The 17,661-nt window shown below is 36.4% G+C and overlaps 1 protein-coding gene across 12 annotated transcripts in view; it reads right to left on the bottom strand.

Moving 5' to 3' along the window:
• ZBTB8A (zinc finger and BTB domain containing 8A) overlaps nt 1-17,661 on the bottom strand; it is a 43,268-nt gene that overhangs the window by 11,384 nt on the left and 14,223 nt on the right. For 4 of the 12 annotated variants that reach the window (XM_039836972.1, XM_039836970.1, XM_039836973.1 and 1 more), the window contains 2 exons: nt 3,348-3,481; nt 3,074-3,176 (listed from right to left, as the gene is read on the bottom strand). The exons of 4 other annotated variants lie outside the window; for them this stretch is intronic. In XM_039836972.1, coding sequence (XP_039692906.1) covers nt 3,074-3,156 — 83 coding nt within the window. In that variant the 5' untranslated portion in view covers nt 3,157-3,176; nt 3,348-3,481. Of the gene's footprint in view, nt 1-117; nt 298-3,073; nt 3,177-3,347; nt 3,482-17,661 lie in introns of those variants that run through there. 4 more of the 12 variants (XM_039836971.1, XM_039836974.1, XM_039836976.1 and 1 more) reach the window with 2 other exon arrangements.

The following is a 17,661-nucleotide window of genomic DNA, read 5'->3' as shown; positions in this document are numbered from 1 at the left end:
GAGTTTTTTTGTTTTATTTCACTTGCTGTCTTCATTTCTCTCATTCTTTCTTGAACCCATTCTAATCAGGTTTTCATCCTCATTCATCAAAACCATTTAAAAAAAATCACTACTAACTTGTATGTTGGTAAATCCAATGGTCATGTCTTTATCCTCATTTTACTGACATAGTGTATCACTTCCTTCATCCTAAAACACTTTCTTCACTTGACTGTCAGGACACAACTTCTTCATGGTTCTTTTCTTATTGACCACTCCTTCTCAGTCTCCTGTGCTGGGTCTTCATTTTCCTAATCTCTAAGTGGGATTCAGAACACGCTACCCCAAAATATGGCACCTTGGCATATTGAATATTTTGAACTAAAAGAGTTTGAGAAAACAGCAGAAGCAGGAAGGTCACTGATACCCCTCTCCCTTCTCCCCTGCAATAGGTCATAAAACCCTCTGTGAGAAGTGCCCTCCCTATACTCAGAGGAGAGGCACCTCCGTATCTCAGAAGACAAAGGGACACTGACAAGAATCTAAACAAAGGCTTTACTGAGTTTCACCCAGTTTACTAAACTTACCTCATAGTCCTTAACCTACCATATTCCTTCACAACTGTCTTCTCCTTATCAAATCTAGCATAACTATTTCTTCATTTCCTTATAAAGGTTTCCATGTCACATAAAACTTAGGTTAAGTAAATTTGTTTGTTTCTCCTGTTAATCTGTCTTTGTCGGTTTAATTTTTAGACCCAGCCAGGAAGAGGGTCAAGGAAAATTTTTCTTCCCTTACAGCTGGAATGCCCCAGGCCATGGGGCTCAGACCTCTTCTCTACCTATGCATTCCCTAGGTGAGCCCACCTAGTCTCATAGTTTTAAATACCATCTTTGAGTTTATGACTCACAAATTTACATGCCTAGCACCTGACCTCTTCCCTGAACCTCAGACTCAGATATCTGTTTAGCTGCATGTCTGCTTAGATGCTTCATAGGCACCCTAAGCTCAGCACATTCAAAATCATATTCTTCAATCATCCTCACCTTAAACCTGTCTTTCCTACAGTATTATCCATCCCAGGAAACAGCTGTTTAGACTAAAAACATTAAGAGTCATCTTTGACTCCAGGTTGCAGCTTTACATTCAAAACCAATCTAAAATTCTTACCACTTCTGTCCACTACTGCTCTTACCACCTTGAACCAAGTCACCGTCACCTATCATCAACAGCCTCTTAGTCTCCTTGCAACTTCAGTCTAGTCTGAATACAGCAGCCAGAGTGACCCTTCTAAAACATAAGTGAAATCATGTTACTCCTCTGTGCAAAACCCTCCAGTGCTTCCCCGCCCAACTCCAAAGTTCTTCTCATGACCTAAAAGGTCCTATGTGATCTACATCTTCCAACTCCCGGTACCTCTCTGCCCCCATCACTTCTGCTATGCCCTCACACACTACATTCCAGCCACAAGGACCTCTGCTTATTCCCGAACATTCAAGGCATGTTCCCGCCATGCAGCCTTTGCGCTAGTATTTCCCCTGCTTGGAAATTCTTCCTCCCGATATATATGCAGCTCACATTCTCACAACTTTCAGGTCTCTTGTCAAATATCATTTCATCAGAGGTGCTTCCCTTTACCATTCTACATAAGCACCATCTCCCACTCTCTATCCCCTTCTTTGTTTATTGCTTACTAGTTTTCTCCTACTAGAATTTAATGTCCTAAAGAACAGAAACTTTGCCAGTTTTGTTTAGTTAAATACTCCCAGCTCCTTGAACAGTACTTGACCACACAGTAGATGCTCAGTCAGTGTTGATAAAGGAATAAATAAAAATGAAAAAACATACAAAGAAATCATTCCTTATAGAAGAATGAGCAGGCATACAAACAGGAGAATTAGAACCTCAAGAATTTCAGAAAATAGAATAAAAACCTGATAGATAATAACTAAGTATGTTTAAAATGGTCAAGGAGATAAAAGTTGATATAGACCAGCATATAGTTATAAGCATAGACTCTGGAGCCAGGTAGCCTGATGTGGAATTCTAGCTCACCTGTACACTGCAGACCAGTTGAGTCGTCACATAAAATTAAGTATCACACCTCTCCAGCAGATAGCTATTCTCCTTTTGAAAAAGAGCTTTTGGAATGCTACCAAGCTCTCTTAGAGCTTGATGCTGACCATGGGACACCAAGTGGCCATGCCTGAGATGCCTGTCATGGGTGTTACTAATGCAGAAAATTATACATTTGGGCATGTGCAGCAGCACTCCATCATCAAGAGGAAGTGTTATGTACAAGATTAAAGTGAACACGTCCTAAATGAGCAGGTAGCACAGTACATTGCTGCCTTTCCTCAACTCACACATATGGCCCCATGATGAGTAAGGAAGAAAAACTAGCTGACTAAGGAAGAAAAAGTTAAGGCCTGATTTAGAGATGGTGCTGCATGATATGTTGGCACCAGCTGGAAGTGGATGGCTGAAACATCACAACTCTAATCAGGAGTGTCCCTGAAAGGCAATGGGAAGGGAAAATATCCCTGGCGGGCATCTGGTTGTCCACTTTCCATGGACATAGAGATAGGCACAGGTATGATTTTACTCTGATTCTTGGACAATAGCTAACAAGTTGGCCAAATGCTCAGGGTTTAGAAAGGACCAAATAGAAGCACTGGTAACCAAAAGGCAGATGGGGAAGGGGCAGGTGTATGTGAGTTGTTAGTCGATTGAATGCTTAATAAAGGGTACTAATTGCTGAGGAGGCTCTCAGAAAACAGACGGACAAGATGACCTGTTCTATGGATGTCAGTTGGCCTGGTTCCCTAACTACCATGAAGCCTGCCATGTACTTCATCACCCAGAAGCAGCTTCCCTGATAAAATGGTGGAATAACCAACTGAATATTCCATGATGGCCCCATCTGACAGATGATACCGTGAGAGACTGGGATGCTATCCAAATGGATGTGGTTTATGCTTTTAACCACTATCATAATATGATGCTATTTTTTCCCATGGATAGAATATTCATTTCTAGAAAAAAAAAAAGTGGCAGTGCCTCCTTTCACATTTACCTCTAATTACCCACTTACAGAATTTTTGCTTTCTGTCCCTGCAGAGGTCTTAGCTCCCAAGACAGGAATGCTTGCACCAGGGAAACATTGCATGGTTCCATCAAATTAGATTGTGATCGACCTAAAAGAAGAATTAACATTCCCCATTTTGGGGAGGGGGTAAGGGTGTCTTTGTTTGTATGAAGTAAAGTTGCATATTCTAAGGCAGACATGAACTTGCTTAGAATTTTAAATATGGAAAGAGTGGTGAATATGCCAAGCAGCCAAAGGGTAGACTATGCTGATTATTTACCTGTTGTCTCCAAGCTCAACACCCTCCACGCTCTGCACTCCTCTCTACTAATGGAATTGGAATTCTGCAAGTGATATTTCCCAGGCTTCCTTCCTTGCAGCTGGCTTCCTGTTAGATTCTATCAATAGAAGGCACTGATAGGAGATAAGAAAAAGGAAAAGAGGTTTCCTGCTTTGAGCAGAGGAAATGCAGCAATTGCTGGCTGTTGGTATAGCGGCAGCAAGAGTGGACGCCAGTAGCCTTTCTATCCTTTGGACTTTTCATTTCTGATAGAAGTGGCACCTGCTTGGCAGATCCAGAACTGACTGTGACAGCAATTCTAACTGTACAGCAGCTGGTACAGACTTGTGGGCTCCAGCTCAGGGGCATGGAACCTTCTGACCTGTGATTAGAATCCTTCTTTTCCCTTTTGCTGTTCTAGCCCTTTTAGTCTTCTGGAACCAATTTCATATATTAAATTCTCTCTTTTTGAAATACCAGAATGGTTTCTGTTTTCCTGAGCAGACCCTGACTGGTAACATTTCTAGCATCAAAAAGAGATAAATCAGCTATTTAAGAAAAGGGTCTATCCTGAGACTTGATCTTCTGGATAAATGAAATATAATCTCCTCCCTCAGCATCCATCTTACCTTTTATTTCCTATTAACAATTGTAGTTTAATAAACTGCATTTATTTTGTTGCTGTTATTGATGGTGTTTTGTTTTAGTCATTAATTTTTTAAGCAAAAATTTAAACACCAAAGCAGAGTAAATAATATAAGGAATGCTCATGTACTTATTACTCAGCTTGAACATTGATCAATTCTGCCATTTTTGTGTCTTCTACCTGCCTCTGCGTTTCCCCTCAGAATATTTAAAAATAAAATCACAGGCTTCAAATCATTTCACCCATAATTTTTCAGGTGTACGTTTTACACGAGCCTCCTTCTATTTCTGTTATTATAGTTGGACCTCTGTTGTCTTTTGCCTGCACAGGATCCCTTTCTCAGTAGAGTATTCCTCATTTCCTTTTGAGAACTGCCTTCTACAATTTGATGATGCTATTCAACCCTTGGCCTCCCTGACCCCATGCGCACATGACTCAGACTGGTCAGGATGAGTCTTTCTTTGAGGTGTGTCACAGAAGCTAAGAATGAAGGCCTTACTACATGAGAACATGGGCCTTAAGAATCCTATAAGCCTAGAACTACAGAAAGGTTCAACAAGTGAGAAAGCTCACCTAGATATGATACTAATACAAAAGGAAGCCAGATAAAACTGTTCAAGAGACAGTCCTAATGAGATTATTTTAATTCCCAGATCCAGCTGTACCTAAAGCCAATGCTCCTTCTGGATTTTTAGTAATGTGAGCCAACAGATTTCCTTTTCTGCTTAAATTTAAGTTGGATTTCTACCATGTGTGACCAAGAGTCATTTGTCCTAATTTGTGACACTCTCTAAGACTGCAACTATAGCCCATTCAAGGATACCCCATTTAGCAGGGAAAATATTTTTATATATAGGAACATTAACAGAATTGGTGCAATTAAGGTCATCATATCACAAAAACATAGTTTATAACGTCGCTATATTGCAGTTTTTTTCCTTCATATTCCCTGAAGTCCTGGCATGCCTCCACGCAAAGTTTCTGTCAACTTTGCTCATTCAGAAAGTTATGAGTCATTTCTTCTCAGGCTACAATAACTTTATGATTCCTTGCATGATGTCAGAAGTCTTCCGCCCATCTCTAAAAGCTGATCATTTTTTCGAAAGTGTTTCCCTAGCTCAAACCACTGAAAAATACTCATTTTAACATCAAAAGTAATATTTTTGTTTAGTACTCATATCATAACTTCAGCCTATCACTCACACAACTGTGATAAATCAGGATGGAGCATTCAGCAGAACATGAAGTAATGACAGAAAGTGAGACAACAACCTAGAAAACAGAGTAGTGAGGCCTCTCAGACTCAAGAACATTCAATCTTCCAAATCAGCTCTCATTAGTGCTAACTTTATTGAGCTGGCTGAGCAGTTATTTTAAAAATGCATCAACTATAATTCAGCACTGTATCAAGTTTATAAATATGGACAAATATATAGAGAAGAACTATAATAAAGTAGTGCTCAAGGAACTATGTCTATAATGAAATTTCTTCCATGTTTAATGTAATCCAGGTTCTAGCTAATACTGGGCTTCAAAATCGCAAACCTTCTAGAAATTATATAAAAAAAGACTGAACCAGTTGGCTAGAAATTAGGGCCTTCACATTTTCATTATGCAGCCAAAGACCCTGCGTGGTCCTTATGTGACCATGTCTCCAGAGTACAGACAAACCAGGGATACTATTGTTAACCAACATAGAATACTCAGGATTATATCATACAACTGCCAAAATAAAACATCTGGGAATATTACTAGAGAAGCACTAAATCAATACCTAATCCCTTACTACTATCATATCCTTTCAGTTAAAATCTAACAATTCCTCTATTCTCATTTGAAACATGGTATTAAGTGATGACTTTACAATTTTTTGCTATTATAAACAATGCTGCAACAAGTACCTTTGCACATAGGTCCTTAAGCCCTTGTGAAATAATTTGATTCCTAGAAGGTTGCTAAGTAGGTACACAGATTACTTTCCCAAAACATTATATCAATTTATATCTTTATCAACACCATGAGATAGTGCCCTTTTACTCTAACACTTTCATTAGCTCTGGATAGTATCTCTTTAAAATGCTTTCCATTTACCCTTAGGGAAAACTACCAGGAAAATATCAATACTATTATTTAATATTGTCCTGCAAGTACTAGCCAATGAATTAGGTAAGATAATTAAATATGTAGTATGAATATTAGAAAGGATGAAATAGTTATTGTTATTGCAGATAATGTTACAAATCTTTAAAATGTCAAAGTAAATTTAGAAAACTATTAAAGTAAAATTGTTGGGCTTTTGACATGTTGGAATAACTGGTACTAGACTTGGCCTTCTGCTATAAACAATTAGAAAATTGGACAAAATACATGAAAAAATTGTTTTCAGACAATGAAAACAGGAAAAGTGGGACTGTGATCTCTGTGAGAAGGGAATAAAATTAGATAAGCCTATTATCATTTTGGCTTTCTGGATTCAGAGAGGGGAAATCAAACTTGGTTGAGAAGACAGAGTTAGTATTCAGGAAGGCGGAGGTACCTGGAATTTGTGAGGCAAAGTACCAAAGGAAGTAACACAGGCAAAGAGCACAATAAGTCTGAACAGGAGTACTCTGGAGTCTGTGCTGAACACAACGTCTGCATATGCAGGATGAAACTTCAAGAGTATGGGTAAAGGACATCGGGGAACTGCGAGCAGAAAAATTCCCAGAGCTCACATAAGGCTGGGAGACATTTCAGATTGGGCCAGCCAGAGTAAAGATTCTTTGCTGAATACCCAGGGCATTTAGTAGAGATCCCCGAAGAGTAACACCTCAGTAGTAGGACTAATCTAACTCAACAGTAAAGATCACTATAGAACTGCCTCAAAGCTCAAAAAAAATCTCAAAGTCATCAAGATGATCCTAGCCAACTCAACTAACAAGTAAACCAAAATTCAAAAGTCTTCAAAGAAAGACAAAAAATTCATACACTCAAAAACATATACTTAGTGTCTATAATTTCGTAAAAAATTACTAGACATGTGAAAAAGTGATGAAAAAAAAACCTAAACCAAAATAAAGTCAAAATAAAATCAGAAGAAAAATTAGTCAATAGAAACAGACCTGGAAATGAAAGAGATGCTCAACTTGGAAAACAAGGATATAAAATAGTTATTATACTCAAAAAATTTAAAGAAAAACATGAACATATTGAAATAGAAGACATAAAATTTTTAGAAACAAAAAATACAATATCTGAAATAAAAACTTCATTAGACGAGCTTAATAACAGATTATAAACTGCAGAAGAATAATCCATGGATGTGAAGATGTAGCAATGAAAATTATCTGATGTTAAAAAAAAGACTGCCAAAAAATAAAAAAATAAAATGAACAGAGCCTTAGTGACGTGTGGAATAATAATATCAGATGGCCTAATATATTTGTAATTGAAGTTCCAGAAAAGGGGAGTCAGAAGCAGAAAAAATATTTTGAAGCAAAGAAGAAAAACAGAAATATACTCTTTTAAGGTCCTTACATTTAATGTCAGAGGTTGGCAAATTTTTTCTGTAAAAGGCCAGATAACGAATGTTTTAGGCTTTGTAGGCTAGTGGTCTCTGTTGCAACTACTCAACTCTGCCATTGTAGCATACAATATGCCATAAACAATATGTAAATGAATGACCATGGTTGCGTTCCAATAAAACTTGATTTACAAAAGCAGGTGGTGATCTAGATTTGTCCTGAAAGCTATATATACACAAGCTTGCTATATATGAAGTGGTATAACATACAATGAATAGTAAGTGAAATGCACATTGTGATGAGGGAAAATGCATATTGTAAAACCCCCTCGGGCAAGCACTAAATATTAAAACAAAGGGATTAAACTAATAAGCCAATAGTGGAGATAAAACAGAATACTAAAAATTACTCAATATTCTTTTATTGAGGCAGGATAAGGAAAAGGCAGAAAATGAGGGGAAAAGAAACAAAAAAACAGATAGCATAAATAGAAAACAAATAGCAGAATGGTACACTTAAATCCAATTGGTAATTTTATTAAATGCAAATAGCCTGAACTCCATCTAAAAAGATTATCAGAATGGATGAAAAAAGAAGACTCAAATGTATTCTGTCTATAAGAAATGCACTTTAAATATAAAGATACAAATATGTTAAAAGCAAATAGATGTTTAAAAGTATAACATGAAAACACTACTTGTAAGAGCTAGAATGGGTTATATTAATATTAGGCTAAGTTCAAGGCAATACTAAAACTACAAAGTTATTTTATAATGATAAAAGAATTAATTCATCAAGAAAATATAACAACCATAAGTATCTATGAACCCAATAACCGAGCTTCAAATACATGAAGAAAAAATTGGCAGAAGTGAAGAGAGAAATACAAAAATTCATAATTATTATTTTATATTTCAACACTACTCTCTCAGTAATTGATAGAAGGAATACCTGGAAAAATCAATAAAGACATAAAACACTTGACCAACACTACCATCCAACCTGACCATACTGACATTTATAGAACACTACACAACAAAGGCAAAATATGCATTCTTTTTAAGTGTATATTAAACATTTACCAAGATAGAACATGTTTTTAATATATTTAAAGGATTGAAATCATATGGAGTATGTTCTCTGACCACATGGAATTAAATTAGAAGTCAAAAGCAAACAAAAAGCTCCCAAATTTGGGAAATTAAAGGTTAAACTTCTAAATAACCTATGTGTAAAAGAAATCACAAGAGATATTAGAATATGTTTTGAACTGCATGAAAACATATAAAAACTTGTTTACAGCTAAAGCAATGTTTAGAGGGAAATGTATAGCTTTAATGTTTATATTAAAAAAGGAAAAAGTTCTAAAATGAATGAGTTGTTTCTAAGAAGCTGCAAAAAGTATATCAAATTAAACTCAATGTAAGTAGAAGGAAAGAAATGATAAAGATAAGATCAGAAATGAATGAAATAGAAACTGAGCAAATGATAGAGAAAAATCAATGAAACCAAAAGCTGGTTCTCTATATTAATATCAATAAGTTGATCAATAGCAATAAAATTGATATCAGTATCAATAAGTGATCAACCTGTAGCTAGATCAATCAAGAAAAAAAGAAAAAAGACACGAATCACCAGTATCAAGAGGGAAACATCACTACAGATCCAACAAACATTAAAAGAATCAAAACAGATATTATCAACAACTCTTTGTCAATAAATTCGGCAATGTAGAAAAAATGAACAAATTCCTTAAGCGATATAAATAATCAAAAAATAAAGTCTACATAGCCATACATCAATTAAAGAAACTGAACATATAATATTAGAAAAATTAAAAATATAGTTTTTAAATCTGCCTACAGAGAAAACTCCAGGCCCAAATGGCTTCAGTGTTAAATTCTATCAGACATTTAATATTATCATACATAATACTCATGCTGTACAAACGTTCAGATAATAAATGAGGAAAACTTTCCAACTCATTTTATGAGGCCAGTATTACTCTGGTACCTACACTAAAGACATTATAAGAAAAGAAAATGACAAAGTAATATCCCTTGTAAACAGGCACAAAAATCACTAACATTGTTATAAGCAAGTCAAATATATAAAAGGATTATAAAAGTAAGGCTTCTCCTAGATATACAAGATGTTTATCAGCTGAAAATCAATCAGTGTAATTCACCATATTAACAGAATAAACAAGAAAAAATATGATTATCTCGACAGACGCAGAAAGATCTGATTAAAAAGTCTAGCAAAATAGAAATAGAGGGGAACTCCCTCAGCCTTATAAAGGGTATCTACAAAAAGCAAAAGATCTAATGCTTTCCCCCCTAAGATAGGGAATAGGGCAAAAATTTGTGATCTCACCAATTCTATTTAATATTGGCCTGGAAGTCTTGATCAGTGCAATAAGAAATAAAAAAGAAATAAATGGTATAGAGAGTGGAAAGGAAGACGAAAAACTGTCATGATTTACAGATGACAGAATCATGTACATTGAAAATCCCAAGAGCTCTACAAGGATCTTTCTAGAACTAATAACTGAATTTAATAAGGCCACAGGATACAGGGTCATCATAGGAAAATCAATTCTATTTCTTTAAGTAATGAACAACTGGAAGATGAAATTTAAAAACAATGCATTTATAAGAACATCAAAAACATGAAATACTTAGGAATCGATTTAACAAAATATGTGCAAACTCTGTACTGAACACTACAAAATAGCTGTGAGAAATCTAAAAGACCTAAATAAATGAAGAGATAGTCTATGTATATGAATTAGAAGACTAAAATAGCTATGTCAATTCTATTCAAATTAACCTATGGAATCAATGTAATCTCAATCAAAATCCAAAAGATCTTCTTTTTGTAAAAATTATCAAACTTATTCTAAAATTTCTAGGAAATGCAATGGACCTAGAATAGCCAAACCAATTTAAAAAAAAATGAATATAAGGCAAATCTATCTGATTTCAAGAATTACTAATGTAAGACAGTGTAGTATTGGCATTATGATAGGCACATAGATCAATGGAATAAAAGCGAGTCCAGAAATAGACACACAAATATATTATCAATTGATATTTTTTAGTCAGGTTCACTTTATCAATTTTTTTTGACAAAGGTTAACACAGTAATTCAATGGGGAAATATTAATATTTTCAAACAAATGGTGCCAAAACAACTAGATACTCACTACAGGAAAAAAAAAAATGAACCTTGACCCATACTTGATACTACATACAAATTTTAACTTGAAATGGATTGTAGAACTAAATGTAAGAGTTAAATTTCTAGGATAAAACAGGAGAAAATCTTCAGGACCTTGGGGTAGGCAAAGATTTCTTAGGACACAAAAAGCATGGACCACAGAGAAAAATTTGACAAATTCTGCTCTTTAAGATACCAGTAAGGAAATGAAAAGCCAAGCCATGAACTAGGATAAAATACTTATAATACACATATCTGACAAAAGACTTGTAGCTACAATATATAAAGACCTCAACTCAATAACAGCACAAACAACTCATTAGCAAATGATTTGAACAGATATTTCACAAAAGAAGATATACAAATTAGCACATGAAAAAATGTTCAACATCATCAGTCATGGGGAAATGCAAATCAAAACTACAATGAAATGTCATTATACACTATGGCTAAAACTAAAAAGAATGATAGTACCAAATATTAGCAATGATGTGGAGAAACTGGATCTCATACATTGCTGGTAGAAATGAAAAATGGTACAATTACTTTGAAAAACTGTTTAGCAGTCCTAATAAAGTTAAACCTATTCTATGACCCAGCAATTCCATTCCTAAATATTTACTCAAGGGAAATGAAAACATATGTCCACCAAAAGACTTGTATGAGAATTTTCATAGCAGTTTCATTCATCCTAGCCTCAAGCTGGAAAGAAAATGTCCATCAATTGATGAATAATAGATAAATTGCAGTGCATCCATACGCTGCAATAGTAGTGAACAACAGAAAGGAACAAACCTCTTATACACACAGTGACATGAATGAATCTCAAAAGCATTCACCCCAACAAAAGAAACCAGACATAAAAGAGTACAGAATGTATTCTGTGTGATTCCAGTTATATGAAGTTCTAAAACAGGCAAAACTAATCTATAGTGACCAAAAGGAGATTAGTAGTTGTCTGGGGTGAGGAATGAGACAAGGGGTTGACTGCAAAAAGGCATAAGGGGAAAAAAAGACATGAGGGGAATTTTAGGTGATGGAAATGTTCTTATTTATGGTGATTGTTACACATAAATATATGTCAAAACTCATTCAACCGTATACGTAAAATGGGTACATTTTATTGTATGTAAATTATACCTTAATAAAGCCAAATAAATAAAACTAGAAACAAAAGAACTTAATAAGGTAGCCAGTTATAAAATTAATACACAAAAATGGATTCAGTCATGCATGGATTAATGATGGAGATACATTCTGAGAAATGTGTCATTAGGTGATTTTGTCATTGTGAGAACATCATAGAGTGAACTTAACACAAATCTAGATGGTATAGTCTATTGTTCCTAGGCTACAGCATGTTACTGTACCAAAATCTGTAGGCAATTATAACACAATGGCAAGCATTTGTGTATCTAAACATGTCTAAACATAGATAAGGTATAATAAAAATATGGTATAAAAAATTTAAAAATGGTACAGGGCTCTTACCATGAATCTGGCTTGCAGAATTAGAAGTTGTTCTGGGTGAGTCGGTGAGTTGAGTGGTGAGTGAATGTGAAGGCTGAGGACATTACTGTGCACTGATGTAGACTTATGAACACTGCACACTTAGTTTACACTACACTTATAGAACATGAAATTACATCAAGTATAAGAGAAAATGATGCAATCAAGAGACACGGCAAACACGAGATATATGAGGCTGCTGTTGGCATAACATGGCGTACTGTTTTACAGCAAACTTTTTTTTATGTAAGTAGAAAGAGTACACCTTAATGATAAAGAGTATAGTATAGTAAATACGTAAACCAGTAGCATAGTTGTTTATTATCATTACCAAGTATTGATACATACTTTTATGTACAATACTTTTACGTGCTATACTTTTATACGACTGACAGTGCAGTAGGTCTGTTTACACCAGCATCACCACAAACATATGAGTGATGTTGTGCTACCATACAAGAGCTAGGACGTCACTAGATGATAGGAATTTTTCAGCTGTATTATAACCTTATGACTTTTTAGCATTTACAAGAAACATCTGTTTAAATGTAAGTCAGATCATATTGTTCCTCTACGCAAAATCTCCAATGGCTTCCATCTCAGAAATCCAGATTTTTTACCCTCATCTAAAAGGGCTTCAAGATCTCCTTTCCGCCCATTTCCCCAATCCCCAGCTGTAACCTCACTGTTTTTGATGTTTCCCAATATGCTAACTCACTCCTGATGGTCCCTCTGTCAGGAACACTCTTCACCCAAATCCTCACCTAACTTTTTCCCCAACTTCATACAAGCCTTTGGTTCAATGTCACCTCATCAAAGATTATCTTAACAACCCCATCCTAGTATGGGGAGTTTCAGTTGATCACTATAGCACAACAGCTATTGTCATAGGAGCTATGTCATATGAGACTTAGTTTTGGAAACGGGAGAAAGGATTGAAAAGAAACAAGGTAGTTGTTTTTCAAGGGCAGTTATATGAAAAAGTAGAATTATTCTTTTAGTAGTGCTAATACACTAGTCCCCTACACTGATCAGTACATCATAAGCTCCAAAAGGGCCAAGACTGTTTGGTTACCTCAGCATCCCCAACAAAGAGCATAATGTCTGGCACATGGGTGCTCAATCAGTATTTGCTGAATGAATGTTCAGTGTGGTTTTGAAAAGCAAAATGGACCAACAGAGAGGACTAAAGGGAGACAGATTTTAGTTCAATATAAAAAACAGCTTTAGTTCAATACAAAAAAAAAAAGGTGATCTCACACCTTGCAATCTGTGAGATCAACCAAGGGTTGCCTCACTTTAAAAAAAAACAAACAAACTACTAGGTTAAATTGTTCAACAACAGAATTTGCCCCCTTCCTTGCAAAGTAATGAGTTCTATGTTGCTATTGTAGCAGAGGAAGAATGTCATTAATTTAGGGTGACTACACTTGGAGAAAGGTGGAACTAGATGATCTCTCTGGATTCTTCCCACTTCCACACTTTTAAACTATGTTGTTGTAGTTAAATGTTATACTACATATGTTCATGTATCTTACAATAAGATCCTGAAATAAATCACGTTATATTATAAGATGCCATTGTAAGGGTTTTTTAAATTAATTTGTTTGTTTTATAGTCGCTCTCAAAATGATGGAAACTATTGGTTCTACTACATGCATTAATTGCTTTAGGTATATTTTGGTGTTAAACATGTGTACTTATGATATTTAGCCTTTTCTAGTTGTGGAGAGATTACAGACAGAGAAATGAATCCTTTCTCCTAAAGAAGTATAAGCCAAAGGCCTGGTTGGGGTAGGGGATTTGTCAGTATATACAGAAAAGAGCAAATAGAAAAAGAATTTCATTCTGCTTCTGAATAATTCTGTTAAAAACAAGCACTTTACCTCATTTACTTAGACATTGGTGTTACATTTCCACTGAGCTAATAGAGCCCCAGCCTTAAAGTAGCCAAAGAGTATTACGGTTGCATCACAGCTTACAAAATAAAAATTCTAACATATCAATCATACAAGAAAAGTAATGAAGATCCTGGCACAGTGATGGACTAAGTATGGTAAAATCTCATTTATCTAGAATTCTTAGGGATGAATCATTCTGGTGGCACACTTTTCTAGGGAGTGGAAACCTACTTAAAGCAATAAAATTCTTTACAGCCCTAGGCTAAGTAAATTGCAGAGGAGGTCACCAGATGACAGGATCAGGGGCTCCTGACTTTCCCTCCTCCCATAAACATACCAAATACACCGCTACACACAGATCAATACCCCTTGAGAAAAATCCAGAACTAGTTGAGTGACTCCTACCTATTGGACAACTAAGAAAATACATCCAAATGGGTAGGCAAGGCTGAGACACACTCTTGCCATAAGCCCCACTCCTGGCACAGGGCCTTACAATTGGGAGGGAACCCCTAATTTTCCGTTTCTCCCTGTGGAGGCAAGGGCTTGGACCACACATCTAGCATCCCAGCTTTTAAGGCTGCCACTCGAGGGATGGGCCCCCAAATCACCTAGCTCTGATGGCCAGTGATACTCAGCATTCATGAGACATTCATGAGTCCCACCAAACCATAGTAATCAAACAAGCAGTTTTCAAGGGATGCACAAGCACTTCCCATGGCTATCTACCTACCACTACCACCTTGCTCCTCTCCTCCTCCCCCGCCCCCAGCTCAGTGCAGACTAGCAGCAAAAGCCCCTATCTCCCAGTTTCTCCCTGGAAAAGATTTGACAACATACTTTCCCACCTGTTGCCCAAGGGCCCAGCTTCTAAACATCTTGCGTGTGGGTGCTGCCTGGGATCCTCCCAGGAGCCTGAAAGGGCTAGTGGGCACTTCCTTCCATCCACCCCCACTTCCCCTACCCTCCCACCACCGCCCGCACCCCCATCTCCCTACCTTCTCCCCAGAACCCCTCTTTCCAACAGTAAAGCCAGGTCTCCAGCTTCTCTCTGGAAGGAGCTTGTCCATACATCTAGCACCCCAACTTATATGGCTGCTATCTGATGGACTGGCTCCCAAATCACCTAGCTCTCTGGCGCTGACGGGGTAGCACTCTAGGTCCCTCAGGACCACACAAAACAAAGAAGGGGTTCTCAATGGATGCACAAGCACTCTCAGCAGGTAGTCCCTCTGGCTCAGCACAAAGTGATTAGGCAGAAATACCCAGCCCTCAGTTTCTCCCTGATAGGGGCTAGTCTGCCAATGTCCTGACTATCCCAGCTGCTGCCTGAAAATCAGGCTTCCCACTAGCCTGCACTGGGAGCTGAGCCTGAACAGGCATGCAGGCATTTCCCATACCTGTGGGACACTGACGGGTCGTGGCACACCCTAACATCCTGGGGGCCACTAAGAACAAAGATGGCAGCTTGGACAAACATGGAGGTTTGAGAAGCAACCAAGACTTCAGACTGTGCTGACTGATGAGGTCCTTCTCCTACAGGAAGCCAGTCTGTCAAGACCGGGAGAGGTGGCTGTTTTCTCTAATGTGCAGAAAGCAACGTAAAAAGTCAAGGAAAATAAAGAAACAAGGGAAAATGTTCCAAACAAAAGAACAAGATAAATCTCAAAAAAACAACCTTAAAGAAAGAGAGACAGCGATTTATTTATTTTTATAAAGAGAGAGATAAACACAGAAACAGAGAGAGAGAAGAGACAGACAGACTGACTGACTACTGGAAAGAAGTACACCAAAATGTTAACAGTGATTACCTCTGGTGGTGGGATTTCAGGAATTTATATTTTTCTTTATATTTATCTACATTTTCCCAAATTATCATATCTTTAAAAAAGTGATTTAAAGTAGTTTTAAATAAAATATGTATGCAACATATTTTAAAATAGAAATTATAAATTTTAAATGGAGGCGAGATGTTTTCTGTACATTTACATTTAGCATTGTTTGTCCCAGAATCCAAGGTGAATGAAACAAAACACAAAGAAAAACACAAGTGATATATACAATGCTCCCATCATTTCCCTAGTAGAAATGAGCATTTTACTGGCACTAACTTCTAGGGGGAATTTGTCATGTGAATTCTCATATGAGGACATTAAATGTCATCATAGAGAATATCTGGACTAATACAATAAACTTCCTAATTGCTCTCCTTGCCTTTTATCTTTCTCCCTTCAATCTACCCTGAAATATGTTATCTTTCTGGGTTCTGCTGTTTAAAATTCTTTTAATAGCTCCTTCCCACCTACTAGATAAAGCCCATATTTCTATGAGTGGATTTAATACCCTTTGAGACCCAGCTTCTGCCAGTTTCTGCATATTCATCTCCTATCACCTACCTCACTTGCCATTCTTAAGCTATATGCCAGTTCCTGGACATACCATCCCTTTCATGCCACCAAGCTTTTGTACATATTATTCCTGTGCTACAATAAAACCACCCTTCTCAAAGAAACTCTTATTTCTCCTTCAGAATCAGCTCAAACAGGGCCTCCCTTGGGAAGCTTTCCTTGACTTCCCTGGGCTGACATTAACTGCTGTTTCTTCCATGCCCAGTTGTATCATATACATGTACTTCATGGCAATTGCTGGATTGCATTTTATTTGCTACACTGTAATATCTGTATGAGTAGAGACCATGTCTATGTGTATGACCAGCCTTAGTTTAATGTTTGGTATGTCAGAGGCATTTAAGTATCTTCCCCAGTGTCCTTACTGAACTAAGAAAGGTACTTTAAATGACTTTCCCTATGTGTTGCCTCTAAAGTCAAGGTCATCCTATAGTTAATTCAATGAAAACATTTCAAGGGCAAACTAAGCTGATAAGCTTTGAGTACATTGTTCTTTGGGATTTTATCTTCACATGGGATTCAAGATGATTAGCTATCACTTTTTTTTTTTTTTTTGTCTCTATGGTATCCTGCACATAACTTGCTGTGACACCTGTAACACTATTTTTTGTACCTGTCTTGTCCTGTAACCTTTTCAAAAGCAGGTAGAGTCATATTATTTTTTTTTAATCTCCATTTTATGGCACAGTCTTGTCTATAATCTGTTCTTAATAAAAGCTTGTTAAATGTATCTATTTAAGCCCCAAATCTAGCATTTTAATAGAAGCATTTCAGTAAAGTCAGTGAAAGGATGCCCACTATTACTACTATTATTTAATACTGTTCTGAAGACATTGACTAATGAAATTAGACTTGAGAAAGAACCACTGGAAAGTAGAATATAAAATTATCATTATTTGCAGATAATATGATTATATACCTGGTAATGCAAGAGAATCAACTGCAAAATTACCACAAACAAGAAGAGTATTCACAGGGGGAAGGGGGTTATAAATGTAATACTAGAAATCAGTAACTTTCATATATTCAAAAAAACAAACAACCCACACTAGCTTACGAGATAAACTAAATGACTCCCATTGAGAATAGCATCAAAAATATAAAATACTTCAGAATAAATTTAAC

This window comes from Pteropus medius, unplaced genomic scaffold, assembly GCF_902729225.1.
Source record: "Pteropus medius unplaced genomic scaffold, Ma_sr-lr_union100, whole genome shotgun sequence".
Lineage (NCBI taxonomy): Eukaryota > Metazoa > Chordata > Mammalia > Chiroptera > Pteropodidae > Pteropus > Pteropus medius.
This window is presented reverse-complemented; position numbering and strand designations above follow the sequence as displayed.